The sequence below is a fragment of the Plecotus auritus genome, assembly GCF_963455305.1.
Source record: "Plecotus auritus genome assembly, chromosome: 3".
NCBI classification, from domain to species: Eukaryota; Metazoa; Chordata; class Mammalia; order Chiroptera; family Vespertilionidae; genus Plecotus; species Plecotus auritus.
The window spans coordinates 219,282,549-219,304,147 of NC_137772.1; the positions used below are offsets into that span (position 1 = coordinate 219,282,549).

At 48.5% G+C, this 21,599-nt stretch overlaps 1 protein-coding gene and 1 long non-coding RNA gene across 2 annotated transcripts in view; one reads left to right on the forward strand and one right to left on the reverse strand.

Annotated features, from left to right (window-relative positions):
- The window catches only part of LOC308245096, a 26,689-nt gene continuing 5,090 nt past the window's right edge, over nucleotides 1-21,599 (forward strand). The window contains exon 1 of the long non-coding RNA XR_013960206.1: nucleotides 1-80. This is a non-coding gene — a long non-coding RNA (uncharacterized lncRNA). The remainder of the gene's footprint in view (nucleotides 81-21,599) is intronic.
- Nucleotides 17,400-21,599, reverse strand: part of FOXRED2 (FAD dependent oxidoreductase domain containing 2) — a 17,946-nt gene continuing 13,746 nt past the window's right edge. Inside the window, exon 8 of the mRNA XM_080661837.1 lies at nucleotides 17,400-21,018. Within this exon, the coding sequence (XP_080517963.1) occupies nucleotides 20,759-21,018 (260 nt within the window). The 3' untranslated portion in view covers nucleotides 17,400-20,758. The remainder of the gene's footprint in view (nucleotides 21,019-21,599) is intronic.

Here is a 21,599-nt window from a genome sequence, read left to right on the forward strand (position 1 = left end):
AAGAGGAGGGTCCGGAAGAGGCGGTGGAAGGAGGCGGGAATGCGAGGGAGGTACTCTTGGGAGAAGAGGGAGCAAGAGAGGTATGATTCTGGAATTTGCAAGCTCAGTCTGCTTTAAGCTCAGCCACCACAGCCCATCCTTCTGCCTCATTCATTGTCTTCCCCAAATTCCTAGAGGTGCTGGAAGGTTCTTTCCGTCCATTTTTACAAAAGAGGGAGCTCAGCTCCTGAAAGCTGTAGTGTCCGTTAAGAGGCATAAGACTGGGAGTCAAGAGGCCGCTTTTGGCCCTTTTCTGTAACACAGCTGCATGAGTTCGTGTGCCCCTGGGGGCTTTAGCTTCCCCATATGTGGCACGAAGGGCTGGGCTGCTCGTGCATCAGACGGCGTGGTTACTTGGAGGGCCTGCTTCTGAGGCCCTAGGCCAAGTGTGGTGACTGTGTGAACCTGGGCCCTTCACACTGTGGGAGTTCAGAGCTTGTCATCCGAAATGTGCTTCTGTGGTATGTGGATTGTTTTGAGATGAGGGCAGTTTTAGCTTCAGGCTCAAGAGAAACATCTGTGCCTCCCTTTAACTACCTGGAAGACATTGAATTAGGGGCCTTGCTCATAATAAGAGATTATCAGCGATAACTTGTTGTTGTTAATCCTCACCTGAGGATATTTTCCCATTGATTTTTAAAGAGTGGAAGTGAGCCCTAACCGGTTTGGCTCAGTGGATGGAGCATTGGCCTTCGAACTGAAAGGTCCCCGGTTCGATTCCGGTCAAGGGCATGTACCTTGGTTGCGGGCACACCCCTAATGGGAGGTGTGTAAGAGGCAGCTGATTGATGTTTCTCTCTCTTCGATGTTTCTACCTCTCTGTCCCTCTCCCTTCCTCTCAGTAAAAAACCAATAAAATATATTTAAAAAAAAATGAGTGGAAGTGAGGGGGAGGGATAGAAACATCGATGTGAGAGAGAGACACACTGATTAGTTGCCTCCCGCACCTACCCTGCAACCAAGGTACATGCCCTCGACTGCAATCGAACCCAGGACCATTCAATCTGGGGGCCCACACTCTAAGGCAGCGATCATCTTTTTGATTCATCTACATCCGCGGTCGCCAACCGGTGGTCTGTGAGGTCCGAAAAGTTGGCGCCCATTGATCTACATGACACAGCAAACTTCTATTTATACTAAAGGTCTGTTGTTATCATTTTGCAATGATCCTTTGAAGCCCTCAAGGCACCTTTCCTCATCCCTAGCTCAGAATGTCTTCTATACCCTGTTCTCTTTCTATCTCTGAACCTCTCCTGCATGTGGGAATCTCTGACTCCTGTGTGCGGGGTTCTCATATGTATGAAACCTGGTTATATTTTTATTTTATTTTATTATTTTTATTCTTTTTAATATATTTTATTGATTTTTTTACAGAGAGGAAGGGAGAGGAAGAGAGAATTAGAAACACCGATAAGAGAGAAACATCAATCAGCTGCCTCCCGCACACCCCGCACTGGAGATGTGCCCGCAACCAAGGCACATGCCCCCAACCGGATTCGAACCTGGGACCCTTGAGTCCGCAGGCCGACGCTCTATCCACTGAGCCAAAACGATTAGGGCGAAACCTGGTTATTTTATCTTGCTAATCTGTCTTGTGTCTATTTGATTATTAGACCAGCTAAAAGAACTTGGAGGGCAGAGGAATGTTTGTTCCTCCCTGTCTGACAGTAGGGGTCCAGGCTGGGGTCACAACCATCTCTTGTCTCCTCTGCATCCTGTACAACCATTCATGGCCTCTTATGGTTCTGTAAATACATCAGTGCGTTTTTCTCCTCACCTCTGCTTAATTTGAAATGTTTTTCTCTCTCTCCACTTGGTTGAACACCTAGACTACTCACCACCTCTTCTTTGAGCAGCATTAATTGCTTCCTTCTCTTGAGTGCTTTGTTCATAACTCTCACAGAACACATTGCAGTGTCTGTCTCTTCACTAGACCATATGTGTTAGGTCAGAGGAATTCCAGAAGCCGATGCATGCAACCGATGGTGATGCAGATAACAGACTAGTGCACCAGACAGATGGCGACACAAATGCTGGTCCCTTCCTGGAACCCGTGATGGACCAGTGCTCCAGGCAAATGGTGGCGCAGATATTGGCTCCATTCCTGGAACCCCTGCTCGTGGCGGAAATTCCACCCGCCCTCAGCTCATGGTCCTCTGCCCTCACTGAACACCTGTATAAAAAAAGTGCCTCAGCTCCCGCCCAGCGCGACTTCTCTGGCCCTACCCTCAGGACCGGTGAACCTCGCCAGGGAGTGCAAGATTAAACTTCCTTTTGTTTTTTTTGTTTGTTTGTTTTAAAACATATTTTATTGATATTTTACAGAGAGGAAGGGAGAGGGATAGAGAGCTAGAAACATCGATGAGAGAGAAACATCGATCAGCTGCCTCCTGCACACCTCCCACTGGGGATGTGCCCGCAACCAAGGTACATGCCCTTGACCGGAATCGAACCCGGGACCCTTCAGTCCGCAGGCTGACGCTCTATCCACTGAGCCACACCGGTTTCGGCTTAAACTTCCTTTTGACTGGCCTGGACTCTCTGTCTTTGTTCCCTGCCCCTCGAACCTCACAATATGCTTCCTAAAAGTAGGGATTTGTAGCTTTCGTCTGACTCCGTATGCCCAGCACCAACCTGATACAGTGCCTCGCTCACAGGGGATGTTTAATAGATGCTCCTTAAGCTGACTATCTTTGGATATCGAAGGGAGTGGAGTACAGTCAGAGAGGTTACATGACTTGTCCAAGGTCATGAAGCAGGTACCTGGGCAGAGTCCATCTCAGACCTCCATTCAGCCTACACTCCAGCCAGTGGGAATCTCAGTTTAAGAGTTTCTGTAAATGTTTCTCCCCTCCCTGTGAGGTAGAGTATGTGGCGGAACAGCTGCAATCAATAAAAATACAGGCGCTGTTAGGAAGGAGGAAGATCACCCTCACATCGAATTTGTGGCTTAAAACCAGCAAAGACCAGCTTGATCCAACATGGCAACTAATTTCACCTGGTGGTAACCCCTAGCCCAGTGGTCGGCAAACTCATTAGTCAACAGAGCCAAATATCAACAGTACAACGATTGACATTTCTTTTGAGAGCCAAATTCTTTAAACTTAAACTTCTTCTAATGCCACTTCTTCAAAATAGACTCGCCCAGGCCGTGGTATTTTGTGGAAGAGCCACACTCAAGGGGCCAAGGAGCCGCATGTGGCTCGCGAGCCGCAGTTTGCCGACCACGGCCCTAGCCTCAGTATATGCTCATTACATGCTAAATGACACACCACACCATCATGCTTGGAAAGAGAAAGCCCATATAAGGGCATGGAATGGCTGACTGAACTCCCCAGAGAAATCTCCACCCCTTTCCCCAGAAGGTCTTGAATATTCCTGTCCCTTATTGAATTCCCTACACCCCGGATTAAATGCATCTCAATAAAGGAAGCAAATTCCACTAAAGGGGGCTCCTCCATTGGTGGAGTAGCCCATTCTCGGTCTCACTGCCTCACTAACAAAATCACTTCCACTTTAAACTACTCTGGTGCTTGAATTCTTCCCTGCAGGAAGCCAAGAACGCACTGTGGGTCACGGATCCTCTGGTCCCCAGACCTCAGAACGCCTGCATCATCTGCACTTTGTATTGCTGGTCCCTATAACTGCGAGGCTTTTCCGTCTACTCTCCCTCCACCTGAGAAAAGGTTTCCAGATAGCAGATGAACACGTCAAGCCCCCAGCCTGTTTTGTCTTCCAGACGGAGAGTATAGTGTCAGTCACCGGTGACTGACTGGGCGCTTAACATGTTAAGTATCATCTCTGGAGACCCTTCCCTGAGCCTCCACAGCCCCTGTGCATCTGTCAGTCAACACACTCGGTACTCTGTTCTTACTGTTTCTTTATCCCTCATTCCTCACTATACTGTTGGTTTCTGGATTCCATCTGTCTCTCCATTGCTTACCACAGGGCTTGGTGCATCATAGTAGGAACTCTGATGATTTGTTCATGAACAGACAGCAGGGATCCTCATCAAATCCTCCCATCACATACATGGCTCCATTTTGCCTCCCAAAGTCATTGCCATGCTTCCCCTCCCTCCAATTCATTTTGACCACAAAATTATTTGTCTTCTGTCCAACTGGCAGGTTCACTCCCTCACTGCCCTGGTGGGCAGGGCCACAGCCACAGCTGCCCAGAGGCCTTCTTCTGGGATGAGGTGAGGGAATATTTGGGATAGGTGCACATCCCCTGCCCACCAGCAGCCATGTCAGCCTTCTAAATAAAGCCCCTTGTTCATTGCAGGCAGAAGACTAGGTGAGGGCCTGAGCAGCATGGCCTTCTCCACCTTTTCTGAACTCTTGCTTTAGCCTCTGTCCCCACCTGGGACTGGAGCCAACAGTGGTGATCCACAGGGGGACCCCCAGTACCCCTGTCTCTCCTGAAGTCAGCATCCCTTGGTGCAGCTGTTCCTGCTAATGCCCGATGCCATCTGGCAGGGCACTTCCACCTTGTCCATTTTCATTTCTGTTTTTCTGTGTCTCCAGCACTTTCCGGAGCCACCAATTAACCCTATCAGCATTTCCACAGCATTTTCTGGAAGGCCAATGCCCTTGCTTAATTCACACTCGAAATTCAAAGGAAAACCAGTCCTATGTAATATAGATATAATGTTTTTATTGATTTTAGAGAGAAGGGGGAGGGACAGAATCATCAGCCTGGGCCAGGAATTGAACAAGTGAGCTCTTGGTTCATAAATCAATGCTCAACAACTCAGCCACACCGGCTGGGCCTATTTATCCTTACTCCATAGTCACTTTATCTCTGTTAGCCTCAGGCTTGTCATCTACCTTCTTCTCAGGGCTGTGAGGTTGCCTGAAGATTGGGGTGCAGGGCCTGGTGCGTTGTGAGGGCCTGATGAAGGATGAATGAATCTCCTTCCCTCCTGCAGAGGGAAAGAGAGAGCCAGAGAAGCATGTAGAGAAGGCGGCACTCACACTAGGCCACAAAGGGGCTCCCCAGCTGTAGGGCAGCTTGTCTGCCAAGCCAAAGGCAGGTTAAGGGTGCAGGTGTGAGGGGCAGGGAAGGAAGCCAGGACTAGCAGCCTGCACTAAGGATAAAGCTTCTACTGCTACCTGTCTGGTATTTATTGTGGTGTTTTTCAGACTGTGATATGTGAGTCAACAGTGGGTTTATGAAATCAGTTCAGTGGGTTGTGATCAGCTTTAAAAAGATGAACAGAATTGGGGGACTCTTTCCCTCTCCCCATGTGGGAGTCTGTGCTTTCTCAATAAATTTCCACCTTTTGCTGTCTATAATAATAAAAGGCTAATATGCAAATGGTTGTCATATGGTGACACCATAATCAGCAGGAGGTGCTGGAGCACCTCTTTTTTTTTTTTTAAATATATTTTATTGATATTTCACAGAGAGGAAGGGAGAGGGATAGAGAGCTAGAAACATCGATGAGAGAGAAACATCGATCAGCTGCCTCCTGCACACCTCCTACTGGGGATGTGCCCGCAACCAAGGTACATGCCCTTGACCGGAATCGAACCCGGGACCTTTCAGTCCCCAGGCCGACGCTCTATCCACTGAGCCAAACCGGTTTCGGCAGCTGGAGCACCTCTTGGGCCCTCCCCCCCCACCCCCAAGCAGCAGCTCTAGTGATGTGGATGGGAGGTGGGGCGCCTCCTCGCAAGGCCGGTGCGGATGGGAGGTGGGAGGGCAGTTGGGGGTGACCAGGCTGGCAGGGGAGGCCATTTTCGGGCAATCAGGCTGGCAGGCAGAGGTGGTTAGGGGTGATCAGGCAGGCAGGGGAGCAGTTAGGGGTGGCAGGCAGGCAGGCAGGTGAGTGTTTAGGAGACAGTGATCCTAGATTGCAAGAGGGATGTCCGACTGCCGGTTTAGGCCTGATCCCACAGGGCCTAAACCGGCAGTCGGACATCCCTTGAGGGCTCCCGGATTAGAGAGGGTGCAGGCTGGGCTGAGGGACCCCCACCCCCCCACCCCGTGCACAAATTTCATGCACTGGCCTCTAGTAAAAAAAAAAAATAAAAGATAAACAATTGAAAATAGAGTATGCTGCATGTTATAAGTATTATTTTGTTCGTGTTATTTCTATATGTCTGTATGTCCTAGGTCAGTGGTCGGCAAACTCATTAGTCAACAGAGCCAAATATCAACAGTACAACGATTGAAATTTCTTTTGAGAGCCAAATTTTTTATTTATTTATTTTTATTTTTTAAATATATTTTATTGATATTTCACAGAGAGGAAGGGAGAGGGATAGAGAGCTAGAAACATTGATGAGAGAGAAACATCGATCAGCTGCCTCCTGCACACCTCCCACTGAGGATGTGCCCGCAACCAAGGTACATGCCCTTGACCGGAATCGAACCCGGGACCTTTTAGTCCGCAGGCCGGCGCTCTATCCACTGAGCCAAACCGGTTTCGGCTAGAGAGCCAAATTTTTTAAACTTAAACTTCTTCTAACGCCACTTCTTCAAAATAGACTCACCCAGGCCGTGGTATTTTGTGGAAGAGCCACACTCAAGGGGCCAAAGAGCCGCACGTGGCTCGTGAGCCGCGGTTTGCCGACCACTGATCTAGGCCAGCAGAGCAACATGGGCTCAAACATTGCAGCTGGCGGCAGGCAGTCAGCAGTGGTTGTGAACAGAGGCGCCCACACGGTGGCAGTGTGGTGCTTTCAGCCTGCCTCACAGTGGGCCAGGCAAGCTGGGCACATCTTGGGGCCATGGGCTCCCCCAGGACTGCAGGGCTGAGCGCAGGGCATAGGGTGCTTCTCCCTGACCACGTGTCTGAGAATTTCATGGCTGGAGGGACGCGTCTTAGAAAAAAACAGACACAGAGAGAGGTGCCGGGCCGCACAGTCTAAGCTGATAGTTCCTCTCCAAGAGTTGTTGCTGCTAGAGTATCTTTGTTTTCAGTTTCCATCTTGATGGTATTTCTTTTGTAAACACTGTTGCAGAACAATTGGAACTATGACCTATGTGTTGCAATTCAAGAAGTTGGCTTCATACTCTGTTGTGATTCACATTCTGTCCTGTTTCCAGCAATTACCCAGTGCCCCCCTCATCCCTTTCTGAACATAAAGACTTGGCACTGGAACGGTAACATAACCTTCCATTCATAGACTGGTGACGGCTTTGTCCTGCAATGGTAGATGTGGAGCAGGCGTCCTCAAACTACGGCCCGCGGGCCACATGCGGCCCGCCGAGAACATTTATCCAGCCCGCCGGGGGCCGCTGCCTGTCCTGCTTAGCAGCCGACTCATCCCGGGCCCGCAGTGCGCATAGAAATTTGTTCATAGTTTGTTTTTTTTAACTATAGTCCGGCCCTCCAACGGTCTGAGGGACAGTGAACTGGCCCCCTGTTTAAAAAGTTTGAGGACCCCTGATGTGGAGTGTCAGGGCTGTGATGTAGGGGGGCATATGCTGTCACCCACACCTGCCCACTCCACTGTGAGACCAGTGCCCTCAGTGGACACATGCAGGCTCATTCCACATCCTGCCCACTGGTGGAGTGAGGCTCCTCACGTGTTCCCGATTCCGCTGGGCAGGGTCAAGTCTGCAGCTGTGAGGGGCTGGGGAACGGAGGCCCGGAAGGACCCTTCCTCTTTCATCCCTCACTCTTTGGCTGGCTCCGCCTCCCCATCCTGGGAACAGGCGGCAGCTGTGTGTTAGAAAAATGATGAGCCCTGGGCCCAGAGTTGGAACTGCTTCTTCAACAGGCCTTGGCCCCTCACCCACTGAGTGCCCTCAGCAAGGCGGTCACCCCCTGGCACTGTTGCCCATCTGTATGAGGCTCTAACAATGCTTACTCTACAGAAAGGGTAGAAACTTTCATAACAATGAAATAATGCACAGCACATCTGGGGTCTTTATCACATGCCTCACAACTAACTGTTCTAGCACTTTTCCTGTTTCTCTCACAGTAAGCAAGATGCTATTAGTCACATTTTACCAATGAGAGAAACTGAGATCCTGAAAAGATAAATAACAGCCTAGACCCGTGGTTGGCAAACGGCAGCTCGCGAGCCACATGCAGCTCTTTGGCCCCTTGAGTGTGACTTGTCCACAAAATACCACGGCCTGGGCGAGTCTATTTTGAAGAAGTGGCGTTAGAAGAAGTTTAAGTTTAAAAAATGTGGCTCTCAAAAGAAATTTCAATAGTTGTAGTGTTGGTATTTGGCTCTGTTGACTAATGAGTTTGCCGACTACTGGCCTAGACCATGAATCAAGCAAATGGGAGGCCTGTGACTCAAACCCAGGCAGGCTGGCCCAGAAGGTGTAGCCTTAACTCAGCTCTACCGAGTCTTTACTATGACCTGTAAACAGGAGTTAGCATGTAAAAAACCTTTGAAAAGGTCCCTTTAGTGTAAACACTAGGTCTTATGATAGGCTTTGCTGGATGTGCAAAGCACACACTTGTGCAGGGAAGGTAGGGCTCAGGAATGTTGGCGTTAGATCTGTGGAACCCACGTGGACCTGGATTTGAATCCTGGCTCTGCCACTCACATGTACTATGATGTAACCCAGCTAAGGCTCACCTCCTCCTCTGTAAAATGGGGCTGTCAGTATGTACCTCCGACTGTAAGTCATGTGACTTACCAAGGGCACGCAGCTAGTTAGTGTCCAGGGGAGGCTCACATTCTGATCTTTGACCACAGGTCCTGGGTTACCACTGACTGCAAGGATGTGGTGGTGAGGCAGGATGGTAAGAAGGTAGGGAAACTGGGCAAGTGGAGTGGGAAAACTGAGACGAGATAATTTAAGCAAGGCCAAACAATTTAAACAACTTACGGACAGCTAGTGGATTACAAGACCTTATCTTCCCTAACCAAGGACACTTGAGAACAAATGGTTTATATTTCTCCTCCCTAGCCAGAGAATAAATAGCTTAAATCACCCTGAGGGAGGGGGGGGGAGAGAGAGAGAGAGAACAGAGACTTTTTATTTTTATTTTCCAGTGAGCTAAAAGCAGCCCCGCCTTGGCTCACTTCTGTCACTGTGACTTTTACTTCCCAGCGAGCCAAAGCAGCCCCACCTTGGCTCACTTCTTTCCTATAACGTTTTTTATGGAGCCAAAGCAGACTACCACCTAGGGCCCAGGGGTGGGCAAACTTTTTGACTCGAGGGCCACAATGGGTTCTTAAACTGGACCGGAGGGCCAGAACAAAAGCATGGATGGAGTGTTTGTGTGAACTAATATAAATTCAAAGTAAAGGAGCGGAGGGGAGAGCAAGAGAACCCTCCGCTCTTTCGGCTCCGCGGGCCGGATAGAACAGCAGAACGGGCCGGTTCCGGCCCGCGGGCCGTAGTTTGCCCACGGCTGATAGGCTCTCTCCTGTTGCTTCTTCTACAGTCCTTCCTTCGTTTCAGTCCCCAGCTTTAATGAATGTACTGTCAAAATCACCCGGACTTATGCTGTGAAATCTTTCCATTGATGATGCTTTAACCAAGTGAGCTACCAGCCATGGCCAAAGATTTTATTTATTTATTTAAGATATATTTTTATTGATTTTTTTACAGAGAGGAAGGGAGAGGGATAGAGAGTTAGAAACATCGATGAGAGAGAAACATCGATCAGCTGCCTCCTGCACACCTCCTACTGGGGATGTGCCCACAACCAAGGTACATGCCCTTGACCGGAATCAAACCTGGGACCTTTCAGTTTGCAGGCCGACGCTCTATCCACTGAGCCAAACTGGTTTCGGCACGGCCAAAGGTTTTAAAGCAGATATTATAAATGTGCTCAAAGACATAAAGGAAAATATGCTCATAATGAGTAAATCGATAGGTAATTTCACTAGAGAGAATAGAAATTATTAAAAAGAAATAAATGAAAATTCTCTCTTTCTCTAGCTCCCCCCCCTTCCTCTCTCTCTCTAAAATAAAAAAAAAATTAAAATTAGTATGATATGATCAGCATCTGGGTCAACTCCATGTCAGTCTTCATTAACCGCTTCTTCTCTTGAGTATGGGTTGTATTTTGCATGTCTAATAATTTGGGATTATATCTGACACTGTGATGACACATTGCAGATACTCTGGATTCTGTATATCCCTCCAAAAATTTTGTTTGTTTTGTTTTAGTGGACAATTGATTTAGCTAAATTCAAGCTTTTTTTAAAATTTATTTTATTGATTTTTACAGAGAGGAAGGGAGAGGGATAGAGAGTTAGAAACATCAGTCAGCTGCCTCCTGCACACCCCCTCCTGGGGATGTGCCTGCAACCAAGGTACATGCCCTTGACTGGAATCAAACCTAGGACCCTTCAGTCCGCAGGCCAACGCTCTATCCACTGAGCCAAACCGGTTAGGGCCTAAATTCAAGCTTTAAGCTCTGTCTCCTTTGTGGTGAGCAGCCACTGAACCTAAGTTCATTTTTCAGCCTTAGCTGAGCTGCTTGTAGTCTACCCCACACACGGGTAGTTCGGGGGTCAGCCAGAGATTTGTACAAATGATGCAGAATTTGGGGCTCCTCTGTGTTTTTCTCTTTGAGGATTTTACCTACTCACTCCCACCTCTGTGGTATTCCTCTACTCTTTTCTCTGGTTCTTCAAGCCCAGCAAGATCGTGGATTTGTAATGGGTTTTAGCTGCCCCCTGTGGTGCTATCTCAGATGTGTCCTCAGGGGAAGGCTTTAAAAAATGAAAAACTCGCCCTGACCGGTTTGGCTCAGTGGATAGAGCGTTGGCCCGTGGACTGAAGGGTCCCAGATTTGATTCCAGTCAAGGGCATGTACCTTGGTTGTGGGCACATCCCCAGTGGGAGGTGTGCAAGAGGCAGCTGATGTTTCTCTCCCATCGATGTTTCTAGCTCTCTCTCCCTCTCCCTTCCTCTCTGTAAAAAATCAATAAAATATATTTAAAAAAAAAAAAAAAAAGAAAGAAAAACTCACCTAATGCCATTTCCTTCTTCTGTGTGTCACCTCCTCTAGTTTCCGCCTGCTTTGGGCGATCTCCGACGTCTTCAGGTAATGTTGAAAATATAGATATCTTATTCAGAGTTGTTATTTGTGAGAGGGTTTGGTCTGGGGATAGTGGTGATCAGAAGTGGAAGAGCTTAGAAATGCTGCCATTGTTATGAATGCAGGTTTTCAACATTTACTGAACAGCCCGAGAACCCACCCACGGAGGGTACACTCAGTTGTTCTATGGGATGGCAACTCCTCAGCTCAATGCTGCAGGAAGCCGAAGTGGGGAACAGGTTTCACGTCCCTTACTTTAACTTTTTGTTCACTTGTGTGCACAGGATCTATGCCACCTCTGCTTTGTTTCCCGAACCTCGCAACTCTTACAGCACAACGTGTTTCTGTCTTGGAACTCAGTGACCTGTTTTTATGTTGGAACAATTGTTAGTTTTCTTTGTTTATAGCTTTCTTCAGGCTTCCCCAATGGGCCCAAGAGGCACCCATCCTCTCCGGGGGCCCTTGTAACACTAAACCCAAGCCTAGGGGTGGGACGGTAGGAAGGAACAGCCGCTTTGGGGAGTTAAAGGCCCATCTAGTTGATATAAACAGCTTCTCTCAAGGAAGCACTTACCTGTCGGTGAGGATGACTCAGGTTATCCTCAGAGGAATCAGTGAATAGGCCTGAAGGAGAGCATTTTGCTTCTATTCTAGAATCCAGCGCTTGACCCAATTATTCTCGTCCACCGTGAAGATTTACTGATGACCTATCATCTGTAAAGCAGAAAGATATGTGGGCTGTTATGGGCTGAATGTTTGTGTCCTCCCAAAATTCATATATTGAAGCCCTAATCTCCAACATGATGGTCTTTTGGGGTTGGCACCTTTGAGTGGTATTAGGGTTAGGTCGAGGTCATGGTGATGGGGCCCCCTGACAGGACAGGGGGATGAAGAAATAGGGCAGCCCAGCCGGATGTAGCTCAGTGGTTGAGCGTCAACCCAGGAACCAAGAGGTCACTGGTTCGATTCCTGGTCAGGGCATATGCCCAGGTTGCGGGCTCGATCCCCAGTGGGGGGCGTGCAGGAGGCAGCCAATCAATGATTCTCTCTCATCATTGATGTTTCTATCTCTCTCTCCCTCTCCCTCCCTCTCTGAAATCAATAAAAATATATTTAAAAAAAAAAAAAGAAATAGGGCAAAGACCAAATAGACATTTCTTACTATGAATCACAGTGTCACAGGTGGGAATAGAGGGGAGGACATGACATTCATATGATCCCTCTGCACCCTTGCCTTTCTTTTTTAAAAAAATATATGTTTTATTGATTTTTTACAGAGAGGAAGGGAGAGGGATAGAGAGTTAGAAACATCAGTGAGAGAGAAACATTGATCAGCTGCCTCCTGCACACTTCCTACTGGGGATGTGCCTGCAACTAAGGTACATGCCTTTGACCAGAATCAAACCTGGGACCTTTCAGTCCGCAGGCTGACGCTCTATCCACTGAGCCAAACCGGTCAGGGCACCCTTGCCTTTCTTTATCCTGAGAACTAATTGCTCATCTAGTGTCTGTTCTCTCTACCGGACTTTCAGCTTTATGAGGAAAGGGGTTCTGATTCTCTTATTCTCCGTTTTAGCCTCCAGAGGCCCAGCACAGACAATTTACTGTTACTTTTAATGTATTATGATGATCCCTCATCCATTGATGTAGGATCTAACCCTGGACCTGACCATAGTAGGCACTCGGTAGATGTTTGTTGAGTGAGAGGAGGAAAGACTGAAGTCAGAGGTGGCTTTAGTTGTGGTGGTCTGAATGGAAGCCCCTTAACCCTGTCCCTAAGAAGGTCCCTCCCTGAGGCTTGTATAAGTCAGAACTCTTTTGTGGTAAGTGTCAGGAACCAATTAAAACCAGCTCATTGCAGAGGACTTCCTAGGTCATATGACTGGAATGTTCAAGGGTGCAGCTGTCCTAGGCTACCTTAGGCCCTAAAGGGATCAGGGCCCAAATGAGGTTACTGAGCTCTGCGACTTTCCACCCCTTGTTTTGTTGCCCTCAGCATGTTGCTTTCATTCTCCATGCAGTGGGAAAGGTGGCTACTACCAGTCACAAAAGGACAAGCTTTGGTTTTACAATCTGAAAAGAGCCAAGTCCTGCCCGGCCAGGGTGGCTCAGTGGTTGAGCATTGACCTATGAACCAGGAGGTCATGGTTCCATTCCCAGTCAGGGCACATGCCATTGTGGGCTCGATCCACAGTGGGGGGCGTACAGGAGGCAGCCAATGATTTTCTCTCATCATTGATGTTTCTGTCTCCCTCTCCCTTCCTCTCTGAAATCAATAAAAATATATTTAAAAATAAAACTAAAAGAGCAAAGTCCTTCTCCCTCCCCAGGTCTGCATATCAAGTCTCAGGCAAGATGCTGATTAGCCCTGTTTGGGTCACGTGTCTAGCTCTGGCTCAGTTATGGATTGGCCAGTCTGCATATATCTGCCCCTGTGGTGGGTGGCCCCCATAGCGTTGGGTGGAAGTTGAGTGGGTTCTCCAGAGGAAGGCATGCATGCCAATCATAAACATGCATGTAGGAGCTCTTCTTTTCAAGCCCAATAATATTTCCATCTGTCACATAACTTCTTTGTCAGTGACGTCTGATAAAATTGGGAAGTCTTCAATGTTGGAGGAGCGTCCTTTGATCAGGGACAGTTGGGCGGGGCCAGTTTAAATCCCTTTCAAGTGCAGAGTGTTGATCTCTCAGGGAGATACCTGTTGTCTTTTGGACTTGCACATCTGATAGTTAGCTAGTTACTTGTGGTTTTCCAGAAGGAACGACAGACATCAGACTCCAGCGTTTCCACCAGTTAATTTCGGGCAACCACATAACCTGTACCAACCGAATCTCCGGGTACTGTCTTTCCTTATTTAACTTGCTCATACTTCTTTTCCTTGTCTTTTCTTTGTCATTGATCCCTCAGTGTAGCTATATCAAATGGTGCAATGCCACAACTATATTTTACGTAGAGTGCCTTGATGGACGTGTTCTGCAATTATCTTTGTAATATACTTACTAACAATCACTAAAGCAGATATTATGCCTATTCTTACAAGTTTACCTTCACTATGTCACCTTTACATTTTGCTCCATGGTGCTTATCCCCCTTACCTATGGCTGTGTAACAAACTGCCCCAAAACTTACTTTGCTCATAAATATGAAATTTGGGTGGGGCTTGGCAGTGACAGCTCCTCTTTGCTCCACGTGGGGAGGTCACGTGGGGCTGGATGATCCCTTTCCAAGATGGTATACCCATGTGGCTGCCAGTTGGTACTGACTGTCACATGGGGCTACCCCCCAGGATGGTGGCTGGGTTCCCAGACAGATGGTAGAAGTTGCCAGTCTCTTAGGGCTTGTGCCCAGAAACTGTCGTGACACCACTTCCACCAGGTTTTTGGTTCAAACAGTCCTAGAGGGCACCCCAGTTCAAGGGGAGGGGCCACAGACCTTTCATATTGATAGGAGTCGTAGCGTTTTTGGCTATGTATCTACCACAGTGCCTCACAGCAGAGGCTTTTCGGCACCTCTTCTTTTCCTGACAGACGGACTTACTTAAAACCCAAACATGGTTGATGTTAAGGGGCTCATCTCACATATTTTTTGTAGTGGCTTCGTTTCTAAACCACATGGTAGGTTATAACACACTGCACATTTTGAGATATTGCTGTGTTTTTTCTGTAGGCAGGACTTTTCTGCATCTAATCAATTCATAATGGCTTGAGAAACTGGTCCGAGATAGTAATGTCTCAAAGAGAATGAAAAAGCAGGTGACACACTTTGGGAAGACGGCAGTTTGCTGCGAGCTTGGGGCTTTCTCTAGAAGAGCAGGCAAACCAGTCTGATTTATGCAGAACTGCGAGAGGAGGGAGACGTTCTGTTGGTCCTTTCTTCCCTGCTTAAATACATCTGTTGCATGCTATTTTTTTTTTAATTTTTATTTTAAGTTTGATGGATTGGTCGTGTGATGTACTTGGATTAAATACTTGGGCTAAAGCATCTCATATATTTGTCCATCAACTTCACTTTGTAGCAGATTTATATGCCGTCTGGGGTGCCAGATGGATTTAATGCTTTCTTAAAGCCTGCAGTCTGACAAAAAGCATTCCCCAGTCAGCGTTTTTACCATCCTTAAAAAATAAGCATCTGCAGTGAAATGATGCAGCCTCTGGTTTCTTTTCTGGGAAGAATCCAATTTGGCTTGTGGGGATGATGATGTGATTGGCCAGAGAGCTGAGGATCCTGAGGCTGAAGCCCGGCGCGGGCCGATGCTCCAGACTCGAGCTTTCCTCTTCCTGTCTGGGCCATCCCACCCTGCCTGGGCCACAGGAGGTCTGGTTTGATGCAGTGGATTAGTGCTCTGTGTGTGTGGGTACCTTTTGTGTAATCAGCATTTCAACATGACTACGCCTCCTGTGGGAACCACACACTTTCCTAGGTTTGAGAATTGCTTGGTCTCAATTTCTTGTCACCCAGTGTTCACATGAAGGAAACTCATAGGGATGGAGATGAGGGAAGGTTGCTTTAATTATTTAATATGTAGAGGATGGTTCAAAGGAAGTGGATTTTCAAAGCTATTTAGTGCATGTATTCATTATCTATTGCTGTGTAACAAATAACCCTCCCAATTTATTTTATTTATTTTTTTGACTTTTAAATTGATATTGAGAGAGAGAGAGAAAGTCACTGATGTGAGAGAGAGACATCAATCAGTTGCCTCCCACATGTGCCCTGACCAGAATCAAACCTGTCCCTTTGGTGTACAGGATGATGCTCCAGCCAAGTCACATTGGCATCCCCCAAAGTGAGCAGCTTAAAACAACAAACATGAGATAAGGTTTCTGTAGCTTAGGAATCAGGGAGCTGCTTAGCTGGTGGTTGTGCTCAGGGTCTTTCACGGGGCTGTTTAAGGCGCAGTCATCCGAAGGCTGGACTGGAGAAGGGTCCACTTCCAGGCTCACTCACTCACTGGCTGTTGGCAGCTTAGTTCCTTGCCATGTGGGCCTGTACATACTGGATGTCCTTTTGACAGGACAGGTGGCCTCCCCCAGGGAGGGTCTTGAGAGGGGGTGGGTCGGGAGAGCACAGTTTCTTGGTGGATGAATGCGTGTGTGTGTTTTGTTGTTGTTGTTGTTGTTGTTAATTCTCACCCGAGGATATTTTTTCCCATTGATTTTTAGAGAGAGTGGAAGAAGGGAGATAGAGGGAGAGAAACATCAATGTGAGAGAGACATGCTGATTGGTGGCCTCCTGCGTGTTCCCTGACTGGGGCCGGGGATTGAGCCGGCACCCGAGGTACGTGCCCTTGACCAGAATTGAACCTGAGACTGTTCCGTCTGGGGCCAGTGCTCTAACCACTGAGAGACTGGCTAGGGCTGAATGTGTTTTTATGAGACTGACACACTGCCCACTGCGCCCAGAGGGCCGTTTTCAATGAGTTTTTAAAATCTTAATCTTGAAAACGACATCCTGTCATTTCTGATGTATTCTATTTGCTAGAAGTTAACAACTAAATCCAGCCCACACCCAACAGGAAGGAATGGAGCTCCACCCCTTTGGGGAGAAATATCAGAGAATTTGTGGACATTTCTTTAAAACCACCACAGCACAGTTCTGGGCATGTGGCAGACAAATTCACTTCTCGGTGAGTCCATTTTTAGGCAGTTTTTATGGATACCCCAATTTTTTTTATTAGTAATTTAAATTCTTTATTGTTTTAAGTATCACCTATGTCTCTTTTTCCCCCATTGACCTCTCCCCGGCCTTTCCCGCCCCCCAGCACATGCCCTCACCCCCCTACTGTCTGTGTCCATGGGTTATGCTTATATTCGGGACACCCCAATTTGATCAGGTGAAAGGAATTGGGGCTCTCCAACAGAGTGGATTTGGTACCCAGGAGACCTCCACAAAACGAGGATTCTAATCGTTCATTTTCTATCAGGAGGGAGGGAAGATTCTTCCAGAGATCTCCGTAGTGCTGGGTCAGTCAGTCCACAGACTGGAAGAGGAACACACTCACTTAAAATTCTCTTCTCTAGACTGAGAAGTCCCTCCCCCGCACTCGGTGCAGCGGATGATGCACGGGTACCACTTGGACCAAAGGGCAGAGCATGTCCTCTGGGCAGGGCCCCAGCTCCACGCACCCCCAGCAGTTTTTAAAAATATATATTTTGTTGATTTCAGAGAGGAAGGGAGAGGGAGAGATAGAAACATCATTGATGAGAGAGAATCATTGATTGGCTGCCTCCTGCATGCCCCTACTGGGGATCGAGTCCACAGCCCGGGCATGTGCCCTTGATTGGTCTTGAACCCGGGACCCTTCAGTCTGCAGGCCAATGCTCTGTCCACTGAGTCAAACCAGCTAGGGCTTGTCCCCAGCAATTTTAAATTCCAAAATCAGATGTGATTAAAAAAATAATGTATTTATTTCACTATAGAGAATAATCACAAATTTGGACAAGAGAAAAAATCAACAAACAAAAAACAAAAAAAGACTTCTGCAAATCTTAACACAACCACCGGTGACATTTAGTGAGGCTTCCTTTCGGTAGTATGCTGGTTTCTATTTTTATGTAGTTTAAAGAAGTTGCAACTACAATTTCATATCCTGCTTCTTTTCACTTAACTTCATTATACATCTCTCACCATATTTTAGAGTTTTTGAGAGCTGTATAATTGGGTGAATGTGCCATAGTTTACTTAACTTGATTTTTCTCCTTTTTTTTCCAATTAGTTCTATATATAATAAAGATGTTTATTATAGTCTGCTGTAATTATTTTCTGCCCATGCTGTTTTGCCTTTTAATTTTTACCAACTTCTTTAAGATAATCCCATTAGTCCCATTAATTAGGTACAGGCTAGATGGGTGTACCTGGAAATGCTAAACCTTTTCGTGTGGGGAATTACTTTGCTGCTTCTAAACCTGGAATAGCCTTTCTTTTATTAAAGTACCCCCTCTTCATCTCCGGTTTCTATGTGGCTTTAAAAAAAATTCATCTGGAATTAGATTTGTAGTATGAAATAGGGTCTAAAATTAGATACATTTTCTTTTCCAAATTACTATCCAGTTAGTCCAACATTATTGATTGCATGGTCCTGCACAATCTTTTCGATTGGTTTGTTATTTTTCAAAAATCACCTTCTTCTTACTTAGAATGGGGTCTGTTTCTGGCCTCTTACTTCACTGATTTGTCTATTTTGCACCAATAGTTTTGTAATATTATAAAAAAAGAAGGAATTAATGAAGTCAGGCCTTGGCTAGAAGAGGAACTCGGTCCAGCTGGGAACAATGAGATCTGCTAGGAGAGAAGATCAAGATAGGATCTCCAGCAAATGCAGCAATGATCTTGAGAGGAAAAAAGTAGTTCTGTTTGAAGCCAACTATTTATAATAATCTATAATAATCAAAGTGTAGTATGCTAATCAGACTGGACGTCCTTCTGGACATCCTTCCATCCTTCTGGATGAAGCCAGGGCTGTGAGGGAGGCCCGCGTCCCGGGTGACTGCCGGCGGCTGGAGGGAGGCCTGGGTTCCGGGTGCCAGAGGGAAGCTGGTGCCAGCAGCAGGGGGAAGGAAGGCCTACTCTTACATGCATTTCATGCATCAGGCCTCTAGTCCTATATAATAAAAGCCTAATATGCAAATTGTCCTCTGGGGCGGTCGTTCGACTGCTCGCTATGATGTGCACTGACCACCAGGGGGCAGTGTGGAACATGGCGGGCGTTGGTGATGTGGTGGTGGCAGTAGAGGTGCTGCTGGCCCCGATGAGAGTAGGACTGCAGTGGGATGGTGGAGTAGGTGAGTGGGCAGCACCAGGCCAAGGTGGGTGTGAGCGGGGTCCCGATTGCCCTGCAAACAGCGACCAGTGGTGGCAGCAGGGGTGGGGGGCCCAGCCCCGATAGATTGCCCTGCACATGGGATGGTGGAGCAGGTGAGGGGGCAGTGCCAGGCCAAGACAGAGTGCCAGGCAGGGCTGCGAGGCTGGGGTCCTGATCTCTGCAGGCCACCCCGAGGGACCCCACCCATGCACGAATTCGTGCACTGGGCCTCTAGTTAACTTATAAGACTACCAGGGACATTGCTCAGCCATCTCTATCAGCTGAGCAAGAATGGAACCATGTCTTACTAAACACAAATAAGGCTGGCGGATATTTTGATGGAATTAACAAGTTGGCAGACGATGGGAAAAGCAGCAGATGCCACATATTCAGGCATTAGTAAACCATGTGTTACAGCACCTCGAGCTTTTATTGGAAAAGGGGCTCAGCCAGTCTTCAGTGATCTGGTAGGCAAGATGTGTATGAAGTTATGGGTACAGTCCTACTTAAAAGATTTATTTGAAAAGGTTTTGGAAAGGAAGGGTGGTCGGTTTACCTGTAATCTGTAGGAGACACAGTGAACACTGCACCCTGGGAATGGGGAGAGACCCTTAATGTAGAAGTTTTAGCTGGTGCGAACTATGCCAAGTATTGTCATTGGGTAAACGCCTCCTGCCTTAGCTGGAGTTCCATTGTTCTAACTCTGCAAATGACTGGAGGGAGAGGTGTCTGGGGTGGGGGCAGGTAGGGAAGGAATGTGAACCTAAGCCAAGAGAATGGTCCCAGAAATAGGTTGTGGAGCCGGAAAGCCCAGGTCCCTCAAATTCTGAGTGGCTGCATGAAGGGCTGTAAGAACCAGTGAGAAAGCATCACTGATGATCCTGACCTTGAGAAATCACCATGATTACTTTACGTACAATGCTTTCCCGTGGCTTTCTCAGAAACAGGACCATAATGCCCGATGGAGAGCGAAGAAGGGGACAGGTCCCTGGTGAGGAAGGACACCAAGAGCCAGAATAGCCGAGAGAGCGGAACGAAGTTCACCGTCGTTGTCATGCAGACGCACTTACAAACGTCCCCGCACAAGCCGAGCGGGCTCCGTTCAGACAGCGGGCAAACCACCTCCGCAAGCAACCCCACTGCCAGGCAGGAAGGTGCCGACACTTGATCTGCCTCGTCAGGCCAGGCATTGTTCAGGAAGCCAGCGGGCAGGGTGGAAGAAGAAAACAGAGACTGAAGATAAATCAGGGAGAGAAAGCAGTACTTCTCTCAGGGAGAGCCTGCTTCGATAAGATGCCATCTCTGCCTGCTGACAGCCCGCTGGGCCCCTGGCCATTAGCCCAGCTCCCCAGGGCCCCTGGCCCCCTTTCTGAAAACTGAGATGGAGGCGGGGAGAGGTGGGACAGGCTGCAGGGCTGCAGCAGACAGGACTCCTGGCTGGGGCTCTGGGAGTCACCCAACCTCTCTGAGCTGGCGTCTTGGAGTAATAGTCCTACCTGCCCTACGGGACTGGGGATATTAGAGCTTTTGTTTTGAAGAGCCTGCCACTAACCCCCATGCAGATGAGGATGGGTTTCATCTGTGAAACGCTCCACCGACAGGCCCGTCCGAAGAGCAGACCAGAAGGAAAAGGAACCACTGGGCACTTGATGGGGACAGACTGAGGCCAGCCTGGTGCTCGGCGATAATTCACTTGCAGACAAGCCGGGCTGTGGGAGGCGACTCCTACTGGCAGAGGATGTCCTTCTCTGGACCCCACCTCCTGGGCACTATGGACACAGCAGGAGGGGAGGAGACCGCCGCAGGCCGCCCCTAGCCCTTACGCGCGCTCTGTGTGGCTTTGGTGGGGTCACTGCGATGATCCCAGTGGCCTTTGGCAATCACACAGTGGCGGGAGCACGGTGCTGTGGGAAGGAAGGCCTGGGTGGGAGAGACCTGCACATCACAGCTCCTCCTTGTTGCTGGTGAGGGGCTGGTCCAGAGGCCCTGCAGCCTGGGGCTGATCTACTGGCTCATGGGAGCCAGGCCCCTGGCCACCGTCCTCCCTGCGCTTGCCCGCAGCGGCACAGTCCTGCAGGAGCCCACTCTCCGCTCGGTGCTGGCGGAGGCTTCCGGTTCCCACCAGCCCCTGCATCCTCAGGTATCCCTGCTGGCAAAAGGGCGGCAGCTTCTGGCGTGTAAGGGCGAACAGGAAGCAGGACTCTACAGAAAAGCAAAAGGAGACGAATGAGAGGTGTGGGGCGAGGTGCAGGAGGAGCTGCCGGGGCCCCAGGGGCCTCCCCCAGGGCCCTCCATCCCCGAGTCTGGGAGCTGACTTTTCTGGGTACCTCATTTCTAACCGAGTGGCCATGGAACTCGGCCCCTTCCGTAGTTCCAGGAATTGGCTACCCCAGCATTTGGGAAGAACGAGGCTCCGAAGTGTAAGCAAACCACCGAGATGACTCAGCTTCCAGAGATGGGGCCAGCAGGATGCCCTGCCCGGGCCAGCCTGGGGTGGGACTCAGGCCCCTTTGAGCTCAGAGCTGCCTGCAAAGATTTTCCCCTCGACAATATCTGAGCGGCAAATGCCGTGTGCGAGCCCTGCTCTCAGCGCTGCGGGGGTTATGAAGACAAAACGGGTCAACGGCGCCTGTGCTCTACCCTCCTCTGTGCCACAGCAGTTGGTGGGTCAAATCCGACCGATCGAGAAATCATGCGGGTACTTATCATTTAGAAATAGGAAGAAACCACCAGAAGAGCTCGAAGCAGTTCCTTCGGGAGAGTGAGAATGGAGGTGGGAAAAA